Here is a 15,768-nt window from a genome sequence, read left to right on the forward strand (position 1 = left end):
GTAGTAATGTGTCGTTTGTAGTATTGTGTCGTTTGTAGCAGTATGTAGCCCACAAAATCCGGTTACACACTCGCTAACGCTCTTACTCGTCTGTCACTTTGTGTCCAGTGCTGTTATGCCATGCATATTTATACGGTAGCATTTAGGTTGTCCCAGAAAAAATTTTCGGTTTCTGTCACAAAATTCCTCGACTGGTCGAGAGGTAACATGACACTGTGACATCGTCACAACCTGGCCACCATGGGTTGTGAGCTACCTGCCCCCCATGCTACTTAGCAATGAAACTGATTCAAATAAATGGAATGCATTTCCCACTTTAATCCATCACGGGGTTACACATGAACTTTAGAGGAGCTCGGCAAGAGCAACCTGGGTCCTGCAAGCTGCACTGGTGGCCGAGCTACCTACCTAGGCACTGGTGTATCGCTCAACCACTGCACCACTGTGCCAGCAGTGGTATGAGAACCTCCAGGGATCTATGAATGCGACTGGGAGGGTTGTGATGTCATCAACACCTTGTGACCACCAGTTGACTAATCATAGAACACTGCCAAGATTTGAAGATCTGAGGACCACTAAAACTTTCAAACTCCAAAATTTAGGAAGTAGGCACAGCCCAGAAAATGAATTATGGTGGATAAGCGGATCGGATTAGTACAATCACATGTAATCCAGATATTCGTACATTCTAGATTGGTTGGTTTATTGGTTTATGGGGTTTTAACTTCCCAAAGCAACTAAGGCTATGAGAGACGCCGTAGTGGAGGGCTCCGAAAATTTCGACCACCTGGGGTTCTTTAACGTGCACTGACATCGCACAGCACACGGGCCTCTAGAATTTCTCCTCCAAAGAAATTCAACCGCCGCGGCCGGGATCGAACCCGCGTCTTTCGGGTCAGCAGCCAAGTACCATAACCACTGAGCCACCGCGGCGGGCTGTACATTCTAGAAAGTGACAACTCATGTATACTATATAAGGGCAATGGAACTGATTCCAACCAGGTGCTTAGCCCCCAGAAATATCGCAAAAACATAATGAGGACGCCGTTGCAGGCAACCTAAACGCTACCGCATTTTCTTTGATAACAATGTGATTAGAAAACCCCCTAGATTTATGTGGAACCTTCCAGCTTGTGCATTATGCTGTAGCAGGCATATGTTTTAGTGAAAAGCATGCGAAAGGCAGCATCAAGATTGCCTTAGAGCGAAAAGCACGACACGCATAGAAGGAGCTACTTAGCATTTGATGGTTTATTTGATGATCAGAGGTATGCCGCGAAGCGGCTGCGGGCACGAAATGCGCGCTAAAAGAGTGGTGGGGCGCTAGCGCGGCACAGCGACAGGGTGGGATAGCAGGGGCAGCGAGACACAAGCCGGAGTGTGGTGGTGGCGGCAGTGCCGGAGGAGTCCGGGGCAGCCCCGCTGTGAACACGACAACGCAGACTACCGCCCTTAGATAGCGAAGCACGTGTCCAACCTACCCCCTGTTTGCCGACAACTGCGGCCAACCCCAGAGTGCACCCACCGCCACGAGGACACCCACAGAATCGCCAAAACGCGCAGCGCCCGCAGACGAAGAGAGTCAAAAAGGAAGGGGGTGGCTCGTTCAAAATTTTGGAGAGGCCGGAGAGATGAGCGGGCTATAAGAGCGCGCTGCGTAGTTAGCGAGCACTGAGGCACGCAAATAGGGTAGTCATGCGGGTAGAGACCTCGCATGTGGTTTACCGCGTGTGCGGTTAGCGGGCAATGGAATTGAGCACAGTGGAGTTAGGCTGCCAAGAAGGCGAGCCAAAGGAAGAGAGCGCACGGGAGCGATAGACGCGCTGAGTGAGAAGAGCGCGGGCGGCGGCGCGGTCCGGCGCAAGGACCGGGAGGCGCAGGGGCAGTGCGGTGACGACGGAGCAAGCGGTGGCGGCAGAAGAGGAAGAGTCCGGGGCGGCCACCCCGACGGACATGACAGCGCAGACTACCACTCTCAGATAGCGATGTACGAGCCCGACCCGCACCATGTGGACCTACGACTGCGGCCAACTCCGCGACATGCGCGCAGCCCAAGAGCAACGCGGAGGGTGCGCCGGAACGGGCGCCGCGAGCGCGAGGAAAGCCAGGAAGGCATGAGGTATAGAAGCGGGCCAGGGTGGCGCGCTGAGAGAAAGCGGAAGACGGCATCGTGAAGAGAGGCCATTGGGCGAAAGAGTATAGCAGGCACACAAAGTGCGTGCGGGAGAGTTCACCGTTCGTCCAGAGTCCAGGGCGCGCCTTCCGAGCAGCAGACACACGCGAACAACACACACAGGTAATCCGTTCGAGGGCGGTGAGAAAGTCTGCTAGGAAGACCACTGCTGAGCAGGGGAGAGAGTTGTTGCTGCTGAAACACCACCGATAAGGAGGCGCAGCCATGATATCCAAGGAAGACTGTTGAGTAATCCTGGGTGGCGGGCCGCTGTTGGGCGCGCGTCGTAGAAATAGGGCCTCCATCGTCGCCGTCAGCGCAGACAAAGGGCCTGTTGAGAGACGCCGGCCGCCGACGTGTGCACCCGTCGGTGGCATGAACAAGACTCAGCCTGCACAGAGCATAAGATTTGATAAGTAAATACAGTTTCTGAGTACACATAAAAAACTGTATTTACTTCCATGTGGTTTTCGTTTTATCTGTCAATTCACCATACACAACGTGGTTACAACGCGGTTTGACTTCACTTGCACCAGTATAGTATATATCTAGTAGCAACAGTTGTTATGTGTACTTAGCCTGCACAGAGCATAAGATTTGATAAGTAAATACAGTTTCTGAGTACACATAAGAACTATTGCTACTAGATATATACTATACTGGTGCAAGTGAAGTCAAACCGCGTTGTAACCACGTTGTGTATAGTGAATTGAGAGATAAAACAAAAACCACAGGAGAGCATGCACGCTATCAAAACAGCCCAAATCACCAGCCTATATGTCAAAGATACAAGTAAAATGCTGGCCCGCCTGTTTCTCAAGCAAGAAATACAGGTTTACCGCATATTGCCAACCCTTAGGCGTTTCATGCCTCAACCAAAAGACCGTGCACCGAACAATCATCTGGCATCGTCTACAAAAAAAAAACCCTGTGCTGACTCTCCTACCAGCTACATCAGCATAGAAACAATTTTCGCAACTAAGACTGATAGCGAATGCAATCGTAGAGCATTCTGAGGAGCTGGACCACTGCATTACCTTTGAGCATGTCAGGGTTAACACCAAACCCAACTTATTCAGGGACAGCTTATGCTGGCACATATAAAACGCCTTCTGAAATGTGAATTAATCAGGAGTATATGTACCTGACCTGAGCGACATCGCAAAGCCCACAAAAAAAGGGGGTATGCAGTGCACACTGCAGGCCTCCAAAAAGATGGCTAAAACCAATTAATATCGGGTTGTATAGTAAAAGCGTTGGCAAAAGTAGTCGCAGTATGTTCAGCTCCAATATTAAGTGGGTAATGAAAAGGTGGTGGGTGAGGTATGCATTGACGTAGATGTTTGGAGAACCCCACAGAGCACTCCAAGGACATAGTAAAGGTCAGAAACAGCCAAAACCAGAAAACACGAGAGGAAACCAACCAGGACAGAGCCCCTGTTGTCCTCTTCAGGAACAACAGGGGCTCTGGAGCCCGAGGAATACTGCAGAAGCTAGTTGGAAAACCCCTGGTATGAATCTTACCTCATTAGCGCCGCAGATCAGCACACTTTTGTGCCAAGTATCTCACAAGCTGCTTGTGGCGTTTCCCAACTTCCTCGTCTGGGCACCCTTTTTCCTTGAGGAAGTGAGTAAAGGCAGCTAAACAAAAAAAATGCAAGTAAATGACAAACCTCAATGCTGAAGACACATTCCAGCCTATGGGCATAGTATTTATGGCAGCATTTAGCCTACTTGTTATTTAGACAGTAGTGGCTGCACCACGAGTGGAAATAAACATACATTTATATTCCATACTTAGAATGACCAGGAATGTACGTGAAACAAAAGTTCAAACCAGAGTACCTGCAATAAATTTGTTACACCTGATAGGCTAGAAAATTGAGCTTCAATATAATTATGTACACCAGCCAACAAATTAAAAGCGAGCAGGATATCATAGAAATATTAGCTAAAAGGAAAAAAAATACAGACGAGGTGAAATAATTTCACGTAGCAGTCATTATACCAAAGAAGTGACAATAAAGTGCACTAGTATCCCAGCGGTATGAACTGAAATGTGATCATTTCACTGCTCCAGTCTCAGCACTCCTGTTTTGAGTTGTTTGACACTGACTGCTTTTGTGCTACACATTTTATGCCTAAAATGTTCATCACGTTACAGCATTGTAACAAAAACAAAGAAGCATAAAAGACTGCTGCATCTACTCACACGACATTCCCATCAGCTTCATGGGCGAAAGAGGCGGGAACACTGTCGTCTTGCCCTGGGAAATGTCTCTATTGCTCTGCCTTCCAAAAACGCTGCGTTTTGCAAGCACCTCTGCGCCCCACAAGGCAACAGCAAGGCGCTTGCAAAATGCAGCGTCTGTGGTCTGCATCATGAGTGCTGCCCACACATCTGTATTTACGTGCACGCCGTTCCCAAGCTGCACCTGCATATTGTTTCAAATGACACCAAAAACGAAAAGGACAAAATAAACATTTGCTTAAACACTAACGGCACTTAGTTGGTCGAAGTAATTTTATAGAAGCCACAAGTACTGTTGCATACCATACAATATTCAAAATCACAGGCTTAAAATTACTTGCACAGTTTCATTTAGAATACCCATCAACAATACACATCCCATCCACCTTGCTAATGTGCTTGAGGGAGTTAAAACAAGGCCAGAGGATTGAAATGCTTGAGTTACTCGCACGTTACCAATTTTTAAAAATCATAATCGGATATACCCCACCTCAATCTGCCATCTCACTAAGAATTTACCATAAATACTATTCGACATTTTGTTAGGAAGCATACCTTTTTGGAGGGACCCTGGTCTTAAATTTTTTTATTTACTGCAGGATTATGATGAAAATTTCCTTGTTTGTGTAGCTTTTTGTGCTCATTTCAAATATGCGTTTATATTTTCCGTAAACAATTAATTTTTTTAGAATACTGGGGATTTCACGTTCTTTGTTTGGAGGTGATTTTTCTGTCAAACTACAAGTGCTATACTGAAGATTTATTACAATATCCTAGAACAGAGAGTCCAATCAGCAAAAATGAATTTTCTCGACTAATTTTAACTAAAGTTAGAGCAGTTCATACTATGGAGAAAAAATTTCAGTCACTCGGACACACCACAAAAAAATTTTGTCAACAGTATGAATTGCTGTAACTTAGTTAAAATTAGTCAAGAACATTCATTTTTGCTGATTGCACAGTTTGTTCTATAATATTGTAATATATAAATTGTCAGTATAGCACTTGTAGTTTGAGAGAAAAGTCACCTCCAAGCAAAGAACATGAAATACCGAATATCTTAAAAAATTGATGGTTTATGGAAAATATATGCATATTTGAAATCAGCACAAAAAAAACTACACAAACAAGGCAGTTTTCACCATAATCCTGCAGAAAATAAAAAAATTTGTTTAAGACCAGGGTCCTCCCCTTAAGCATTAGCTGCACGCATATCATGCTCCACTATAAAAACAATTCAAACTTGCATGCCCCCCTTCAATACCACATCTTCAAACGTAATTTTTTCTGAAGTGTTTGCTAGCCACGCTGCCCAATTACTGCCTCCTACCTGTTATACTCAATACACGTCAGGGGTTGGCTTACATTTGGAATCGGCTTATACATAAGAGTACGTGGCAAACAAAATTGCACACTAGCCTGACCATCTTCACCAGGGGTCCCAAAGCTGCTTTCCAGTACAGGTACTCCAAGAGCTGAGGAAAAGAATGTTAAATTCCTGCTTTACACAAGGTATTTTACGGCAACCAAACATAAGCAAACAGTGCAAGCCCCATACACAACTGTCAACAGTCCTCTCATGACCGCTCCTCCATATTATGCTTACTCGTGTTGCTTTTATGATGCCAGAAACTTGCAGCTCTGAGTGCCAATCTTGAAGGGTTTAAGACAAGATTTGTGTTTCCTAAGCAACATCCTTTGTTTCTTAATACGTAACGACTTGGTACCCTTCCACGGGATATCATGGCTAAGACTGCTATTCACTGCCACTATACTATCCATCTTCCTTTGTGAAAGCAGTGCATTACCTCTCAAATGTGCTCCTCTGTCCTGCCTTTCCAAATCTGTGTAAGAGCTCACCATTATATTGTCACTACACCACACCTTGCCTCGCAGCTCAAAATTCTACAGCACACTGTTGGAATAAGTGCACTATATAAAGTCTCATCCTAGATTTTGTAATGATATTCTCATTTTTGCATCTCAATGAAAGGATTTAACAACTCTTTGAATATTCCTGCCAGCAAATCTAACTAATAGTTTTCCCCTGCTACTCCTAGTAAGCACTTGCCACAGCTTCCTCCCACCTGCCTCGCAGCACACTATAATTCATATTTATTATATTATTAATTGCTCATTTAGCATTGTTCCAGACCTTCCTGACCACATTGCCATCATTAATAGTTGTCACTACCGAGGTTTTGAACACTTAAGCAGTCAAAAACACTTAAAACAACCAGTTGTATGCAATACCCATTTACTTAAAATTTACTTAAAAACAATCTACCGCAGCAATTTCTGTTCCAAATCATAGCTGTGGCACTGACAGCAACCAAAACAACTCTTTTGAAATAGAAATGAGCAGAATGTAGTTATTTAAATGAATATTTCTCAAACAGATGCACCCAGTGGCAACCTGGGAAAACTCTCACAATACAGGATGTGACCTCAGATTTACCCGCTGCAGGCTTTCACCTGCACTACAGAGAGTACCAGTTGCGCCATCTCACGCCCACCAGAGGAACGAGCAGGTGGGGTTGCCTGAAGTGCAAACTGCCAACCCAGCTTCCCTACAGCAGTGCTGAGGGTAGGTGTGACGTCATGTCCGCCAGATCGCAAGCCGGTGCTCGGGTGTGGCCTGATCACTCAAAAAATTGGCAATGGTTTAGCTCCGGCTAAACCTAGTTATGTTGCGAAAGCAACAGCTGCATGGGCTACGCTTACGATTGTTGGATATTGTGATTGGATATTGTTAGCTTGGTGTTTTAATTTCTCCGCCCTTCTGCGCCGCTGAGCAGCGGCAAGGCTCTCCTTCTCCATAGTCGGTCAATTCTGTTTGTGCGCTCCTAGCTACTATATATAGACCACACACACACACACCTTTCTCCGCACAACCAACGGAGAGAGTGATGCGCAGCTGCCGCCGGCTATGGTTATGACTTCATTTCTCTGGCACCAGCGGAGCGCAGCCGCAACAGCAGCTCTGACACACCAGCTGCTGCCTCTGATGTCACACGGGCTCCTCGCGCATGCGCAGCTTGGCTCACGCTGTGCGACGCAAAATGACTTGACTAGCATAGTGTTGCTTCCACAACAAAAACACCCAAAATGAGCCATCCACTCCAAAATAACTGGAATGTTGACAGCATACTTGGGTAATCATACCTAATAAAAATTTAGCACTTTTTCAATATTTCCAATTTTTATTCAGTATCCCTTTAGAGGTGAGGTGTACTCAGAAGATTCTGAGCTCATCCTTTCACCTTGTGAAGTCGATCTACATACTCCGAGCATTGTTAGACAGTTCAAATTATTGCCCTGTGCGGTTGTTTTCCCTATTATAAAAAATCCAGCACTTAAACTTTACATCAGTGCCAATGAAGCTTACAGGCCTACAAGGACAATTAGTGTAAGCTGTGTGCAAGCTGGGCAAAGGCATCTCAAATGGAAGTAGACAGTGCGGTGCCCGGGGACAGAGGCAGCGTTAACAGAAAGACTACTGCCGCCAAATGCTACGTGCAGGATTCAGCTACTGAACAGGGACATTGTTCAGGCGCTCAAGGTGTACGTACTTTTAGACACACGAGCAGCAGGCTTTTTTTGTGTCCTCCTTTCTACACGTTGGGCTGGAAAAAAGAAGTATTTCCATGAGAACTTTAGAAGCAGCAATAGCAGCTAGCAGAATAGTCTAGCTGATCGGCTAGCTAAGCAGAACTTGTAAAAAAAATACCAAAGGGCCCTCAGGAGTGCTCACATGCAGTGAAAGTGAAAGCAGTGTGTTATCATGAGCATTCGACTCCAACACACTCAGAAATGAAAGAGAGATGCGTTTCCCAACAACGCTGATTAGACAAACTACATTTGGCCACCGCTCCCTGCTGTGATAATCGGGGTGTGGGCCTTGTCAGGAGGTATGCACTGACTACCTCCTTTAGCCTCACCTCGAGGGCATATTGTATCTAATCAGGCCAAATAAACTACTACTACTACTACTACTACTACTACTACTACTACTACTACTGCTACTACTGCAACTACTACTACTACTACTACTACTACTACTACTACTACTACTACTACTACTAAACCCACCAATGTCCGAGTGATTTTCTGTACAATCTGTGAGTACATGTACTAACACAAGCCGCAGGATTTTCTTGTGGCTTTAAAATGTGCTCATAATTATCAAACCCCGGTAAAATGTGCCAAAAATGGGGATAATACCTTGCTTTGCAATGCATTTGTGGCTGTACACAATTCAGCTTCTGGGAATTTAGCCTCTCTGGATCCTTTGTCCACAATCAGTGTAAACAACATGCATGCACACACACACGTGTTGGCAAAACAATGGTCAAATGGACTTACCTTCTGCAGTAGTGCCCGCAGCAATCACTGGGTTGACCAGCAGGTTTGAGACCACTGGTATGCTACAGCCTGTCACGGGTGTGGCTGTGGCCACTGGGTGAAAAGAAATAAGTGAGCAGCACTTACAGTAGCGAAAAGGCAAGGAAAGATTACTACTAATTCAAAAGTTGTCTAAACACAAACACCCATTTTTCCATATTTGCAAATAAACCTCCCCCCCCCCCCCACCTACACTGCTGACTACCATATTTACACAATTGTAGGTCGACCTAGTATTTGAAAATACAAAGTGGAAGGGGGAAGGGGGTCAACTTACAATCAGAACCAAAGCATGGCACAATAAATAAAGGCGACAAACGAGAAACCAGGGATGCTACAGAATGCTTGCATTTTCGCTACGCTGCTCCAGCCATTAAATCTGAGACAAGGTACATCAGCAAGGAATCCTGCAAGATAAAACAGTACACGTGCAATGTTTACAATGCTATTTCGCGCAGCTGCGTTGCTGCGCTGTGCCACTGAGGGCTCAGAAACATGCCGTCGCACTCCTCTTGGTGCTGGCCTTGAGAAATTTCATGGTGTGGCCATTTGCGAAGTGCAGGATTTTGCTGGACAGTGTTAGAACATGCTGTGGGACCTCAGCTATCCTAACAAAGCCACACAGGGGTGCCTGCGACGTCACATTCCTACTTGGTGCCCAGAAACCGAAACCGAAAATGGTTAATGTTTAAATGTGATAAATTATTTACTGTGAATAGTATGTGAATCTTCGAGCACGTATGATGCTTCCGAGAGCAATAAGAATCGTTTGCAACAAAGAACACGCAAGCCAAAAATTTGCTGTCTCCACCCCTTTAACGAGAAATTACAGTATGTCATATCTGGTGCCAACCATGCAGCTTATAAATTTTTACCAAGGTTTCTAGGCTTGTAGTGCTGTAAAAGCATCATGCAGTGCACATGTTAAACACAAGGGCTAGACACAAGTGTGGCAGCACATGGCAGTCAAGTAGGCTCACCGTGTGCAGGTGCATCCAGAGCCATGACTTCGCTGGTCCCTAGGCTTGTTTCCACTGGCAGATGGCAGCTTGTCACAGCAGTGGCAGTGTCCACTGATGGAGCAGAAGCATATTTGCAGGCGGTGAGACCAGCTCTTGCAAGGGTCTGTGGCCACTAAAGCCGCTCATGACTTTGCAAGGAATGTGCTATGACCTCCTTTTAATATATGTTCTTTGACAGGTCATGGTTATACTGTCAGACATTGCGAACATTCTAGGTCTTCAGAAGTGAGAATGACCTCTTTCTCCACAACTACATGGCTGCAGAGCCACTGCTTCAGCATGCACGAAGGGGAAGCCTCCAGAGCTCGAGCAGAACACAAGTGGCTAACAAGCACGCTAAGCAGACATAACCTTCGTGTGAACAGCAATAAATTTGGCCACCAGCACCACAGGCTCAATGAAAGATCATTTAAAGTGACCCTAAAAGAAAATACTAAGTTCGGCTAAACTGATAAATTAGTGTCTTGCATATATCTGTTCTTGTGCACATAAATCGTGCCTAGAGTACATAACCTGAGTACATATATGATCGTGTACTCAGGTTCCTGCTCGATATAGCAGGTGAAGCCACGTCAAAGGAGGTTTTCTTGCCATGCTGCAGCCATGTACTTTCTCTGCCTTCTGCAGATCATGTGCCGTTTCAGCAATGGATGGCATCTTGTCATCATGACACTAATTTCTGTGTAAGGCTGTTGTCATCTGCAGTACTTTCTGAAACCACACACACAACAAATTTTGCTTGTCTCTCATGTTGCATACTCGTTTGTTAGGAAATGCACTATGAATTTATGTGAACCACTCACACGCATGTATGCACCTGAAGGAATACACAATCTGACCTAGCAGGCAATGCTCCCCACCAATACACATTTTCACCAAGATTTCCTCGAGGTACGGTAATTCGACTCTGCTGCAAGGCATGCACCCTTCGTGCATCATATTAGGAACAAGGGACTCACAGACTTTAGAGACATTGTAAATGAGTCGACTGTGTGATCACGGCAGATGCGGTTACAAACAAGCTAAGTAGCAGGGCGCCAACTCCTAACTTTGTCTGCAATGCCATTAAGCTTTTTCTCCATTCACTGAATGTAAACATGCAAACGGGCCAGCAACAGAGGCCAGATTCAGGCTGCGCCAAACTCAACACCCTACTGGCTGTCAGCTGAAGGCCGTTGTCATACACAGCAACACCAATGGCACGAGCTCTCAGAAGCATCTCGCATTCAGTAAGACTCAAAACGGTGAAGCCTAAACCAATTTCTTTGGTCATACTTGCACCATGCATTTGAGCGAGGAATCCTTCGCTAAAGCACCTCAGTTGGTGATGGAGTTGCAGAGCATTTGCTTACAAAGCGCATTCTTTTCATTTTTTCCTACCTCTGCAATGGTACTTCTGGCCTTCAGAAGCAGCATCTCCAACTAGCCAAAGAGTTCTGATGAATTCCTGTACTCAAGACGACGTGACAAGTATATTTCCGGTTGGCAAGCTACATCATTTAAAGGGTCACTCAATGTGGAAATATTTCATTAACAATTCTCTTCGCAAAGCAGCAACGTTGACATGCAAGAAAAGCATTGGTAATATTCCCAAGATGGTACAGGCTAGCCTAACTTGGTATTCTTCGTCGGAGTCCCATCAGACATAAATACCAACGGGCAGCTTTAAACTTGCGAATCGGCTTCTACTGCCACTTAGTCGTATAAAGGATCATTCTCTCCACATGCCACACACAATTGTGACAACGCATGGCAGTTGAGCAGGCTCACCGTGCAGAGGCTCACTGTTCGCAGGCGTGGCCAAGGACACTGCTTGCTTGGACACCAGGCTTATTTCACCAGGCAGGTGGAAGCTTGCAATGGCTGGGCTGGTGTCCACTGATCGACATGAAGCAGCAACGTTGACATGCAAGAAAAGCATTGGTAATATTCCCAAGATGGTACAGGCTAGCCTAACTTGGTATTCTTCGTCGGAGTCCCATCAGACATAAATACCAACGGGCAGCTTTAAACTTGCGAATCGGCTTCTACTGCCGCTTAGTCGTATAAAGGATCATTCTCTCCACATGCCACACACAATTGTGACAACGCATGGCAGTTGAGCAGGCTCACCGTGCAGAGGCTCACTGTTCGCAGGCGTGGCCAAGGACACTGCTTGCTTGGACACCAGGCTTATTTCACCAGGCAGGTGGAAGCTTGCAATGGCTGGGCTGGTGTCCACTGATCGACATGAAACATTTTTACGGAGGGGTGAGAGTAGCTCTTGCAGGAGCCTGGAGCCATTAAAAATGCTCACAACTTTGCGAGGCATGTGCTACGACATAATTTTAATATTTGCTCTTTTACAAACCATGATTATAGTGCCAAATTTTACCAACCTCACTCAGACCTCAAGATGCGAAAATGACCTCATTTTTTCGGCCAGTCTAAAGCCCATAAAACCAAAATAAGCATATATACACAATAGTAAGCTTTTTGTTACACCTGAAAAATTTGTGAATGAACGGCCTCAACAGCCAAAAGAGCAATTGGATTTAAGCTACGCCCAAACTGGTGTTTGTACCTCATATCTAGTTCTAACTCACAGTTGCAATACATGGAACACGAAGAAACGAAAATGACACAAAATAGACAGGACGGAGTGCACAGGAAGATTACACTCACTCATATGCATATTTCGTTGTTCATGCCATTTATGTTTAATGTCTCATAAACATCAATTTGAATTGGATATAAAGGCCTCTGACGCACAAATGCATCCCTGCAGAATAGTGAAAGTTAACATTTTTGTGATAACTTGCACTGCTAGTCTTGATATTTTCACACAACGTAAAGTGCAGCTTTGCACCACAATGACAAGTGTTGACAGGAAGCCAAATATTTTGAGGAAATATAGCTTTGCACACACTGCACTCCATTTCATACACAGCTGTCAATGCAGCCATGGCTGCGGTGCCTGTTTGCGCTCCTTGTCCACATTGTAACGTAGTGCACTAAAAAAACAGTAATCAATTGAAAATTGAACGATTTTTCAGCATTGTAGTAGACCGACATTAGTTTTCTTTTGCAAAAAGATTGCTTTTTCCTTCATGTTCTCTACAACGAGCGCCTTATTTTCCTGGTTTTCTTCGGCTCCTCCTGTATTAGGTTTTTGCAGCTAGGCCAGACGGTCAGTTGTTTGCTTTGGTTTTTGAGTCTTGAATTGGTGGCGCTAACTCTTACTCACTTGTTTTCTTTGCCCACAGTCACTCCAAAAACATTTTCTGCCCACCTCTTTTCCAAGCTGAAGTCTCCAAACATTTAGAAAATGTGCGAGCTGGTAACTGTCAACGTGCACGCTAGCACAGGGGAGCGCTTCCCTGAGAAGACTGTGTGTGAAGTTCTCACAATTGTGGGGTGAAATGACTGAGCGCTCGTACAATTCCGAGGTTCAAAAAAGGTCTCTGGCGGAATAAAATATCACTTCCCGAATCAGACTCCCCTGACTTCAAAGCCAATCAGCTCATACACACCCCAATCAATGCCGCGTAGGTGCCAGCCGTGGCTCCTCCAAATAATCAACACCACACTGAAATCTATCACCCTAGAATTAATGACCCATCATGTGCAGCATGCAAAAAAGTTACTGTTCAAGAACCGCACTTCTCAGTCACTTCTGTTGTCAACACACTTAGAAACAAGTGAACAGCACTGTGTTTTTCAATGCAGTCATTCCAGCTTGATGAAAAACAGGCAGTTATGTATAGCTTGCAGTTAGACTTTCCATCTTGTGATTCTTTACACAAAAAAGAAAAAAAAACTGCCAGGCTGAGTGAAACCTCACTCTCATAAAATGAACAAACAGGCCCGCGCTTCGTACCATTGAGCCACGGCGCAAGGTGGAGTGATACATTGCCTTTCTTTCTTTGCAGCAGACTACTTCCACACCTTTGGAAGCTTTGACTGCTATATATGAAATGGAGTATGGGCTCCTAGCATCTAAGAAACAATACAAAAGAATTCCACATCATGCAGCAGCAGTGAAAACAAAATAAGCAATCCTATCACACTGGCCTTTTCTAACACAGAACAATGACAAGAACAATGCACGTTCTGTTCAGTAAGCCAAGTTTCAATATGCTAAGTTTACGTTTAAGACTTGTTTCATTGCGTGTTTAAGCAGACGGATGAATAAGCAGCCTGTATAAATTACTGAAAAGCAGTCAGTCGTCTTACAGAGTAACGAGTCAGTTCCCATGGGATCTTGGATTTCAACACCAGCCGCCTCTACAGTGGCAGGCACCGTTTCTGCAAACAGAACAACAGATTTATTGCATACAATGAAGTAGCAAAAGGTGCCAATGAAGTTGCTTAGGCAATTAGTAAAGTGGTTCCAGCTTTTGTTCTTACTGTCACATCATTTGGGCAGCATGCACATTTTGATTGTGCTGTGTCATCTTAAAATTACACACTGGTTTACAAGTGGTAAAATATAACAAAACAAGCAACACCCTTGAAAGACATGCTACTGAGCTAATTTATTTAGAAAGCACAACCACTAAGATGACTATGCAAACAAATGGCAAATGATAGTCCAGAATAAAAAAATGGTTAAGCATACCAGCTCTGAATATTTTCACCAGCATTGCTTCCTACAGCTGCCGGTTCAGTTTCATAACTGAGTCCGTCTCCACTTTCTGCCGCCGAAGTTTCTCCTCAAGGGACTTGATCTTGCTCTCCAAAAGCCGAACCTTTTCTTCTAGGTCCCTGACTTGAGGAGAGACTTTAGGGAAGAGGAGCTCTTCCTCGACCGCTCGATGAGCAAAGCCTGCAGCCTGCTTGTCTGCCTTTGCCTAAACCACAACCAGACACACATTTTTCACTCCACATAGAAACAGGACATCACAGTGTTCAGTGCATATTACAATACCCAAAAGCATCATCTGAAATCTCCCAAAGGAAGCCAAGTAAGTGCCTTTAGAGATGAGCATTAAACATCCGTTTCATCTATATATCTCGAACAGGTTAACACAGAAAAAACTGCAAAGTTTTGGGAAGCGCTAGGAAACACCACAACAAGATGACACACGCACAATGAAGCGCATGATGTGTGTCGTCTTGTTCTGGTGGTTGCTAGCGCTTCCCAAAACTTCGCAGTGATGCACCAACTAGCCCCTAAAGTAGCTCTTTTGATATGATAAAAAGCAAAGCTCAGGAGAGGCCCTCTCTGTCCTAGCTATATGCCAAAAATATGGAGGAAGTCACATGCTTTCGCAAGCACTACTGGGAGCCTTTGGCCGACGGCACAGCCACTAGTAACGCTTGCTGCAGCAGCGTCATCTGCTGCACTGCCTGCTGTGCATGCGCAAGCATGCTGAGATGGTGGCCAAAGTAAAGGGGGGAGAGAGCCTTCACATCCGGAATCAAAATACGTAACGTAACCGCCCCTTCCAGGTTCTTTCCTTCCTCCACAGGTTAGCACGAATGTTTTGCCACACTGTGTGAAACAGCTCGTGCTGAATATGTTAACGCAAAGCTACAGGTGTCAGCTCACCTTATGCTGTCGAACAGAGTACAAAATAGTTTATGGAGCTTAAACTCCCAAAACGACTTTGGTTATGAGGGACGCTGTAATGGAGGATTACAGATAATTTTAGCCAAGCGGGGTTCTTTATCAAGCACTGACATCACATAACACAAGGGCCTCTAGAATTTCGATGCCCATGCTTTTCAGGCCAGTATCCGAGCATCATAAACACTAAGCCGCTGAGACAGCTTGCAGAGAATAAAAAAGCCGACTGTTGCAAGCAACCCTTTGCTGCTCGGGGCCAGACAACCATATGCCTGAAGCAACAAAGTGCACGCATTCAATTTTTGCTTCCAAAAGTGCAGGAAATGTAGCAGTGGCATGCACTTCTTGTGCCTAATTTACACATCAC

The 15,768-nt window shown here is 45.1% G+C and overlaps 1 protein-coding gene across 1 annotated transcript; it reads right to left on the reverse strand.

Moving 5' to 3' along the window:
* Positions 1–4,377: 4,377 nt before the first annotated feature.
* On the reverse strand, positions 4,378–14,588 carry LOC149355881 (uncharacterized). The gene is made up of 9 exons (XM_089576212.1): positions 14,451–14,588; positions 14,066–14,137; positions 11,963–12,070; positions 11,621–11,728; positions 9,809–9,901; positions 8,790–8,882; positions 7,997–8,050; positions 5,844–5,899; positions 4,378–4,608 (listed from the first exon to the last, which is right to left on the reverse strand). Exons 1-9 carry the CDS (start codon positions 14,473–14,475, stop codon positions 4,378–4,380), a joined length of 840 nt encoding a protein of 279 aa, XP_089432338.1. The 5' UTR covers positions 14,476–14,588.
* Between the last annotated feature and the right edge of the window lie 1,180 nt (positions 14,589–15,768).

This window comes from Amblyomma mixtum, chromosome 3 (genome assembly GCF_055824585.1).
Source record: "Amblyomma mixtum isolate Tamu chromosome 3, ASM5582458v1, whole genome shotgun sequence".
NCBI classification, from domain to species: Eukaryota; Metazoa; Arthropoda; class Arachnida; order Ixodida; family Ixodidae; genus Amblyomma; species Amblyomma mixtum.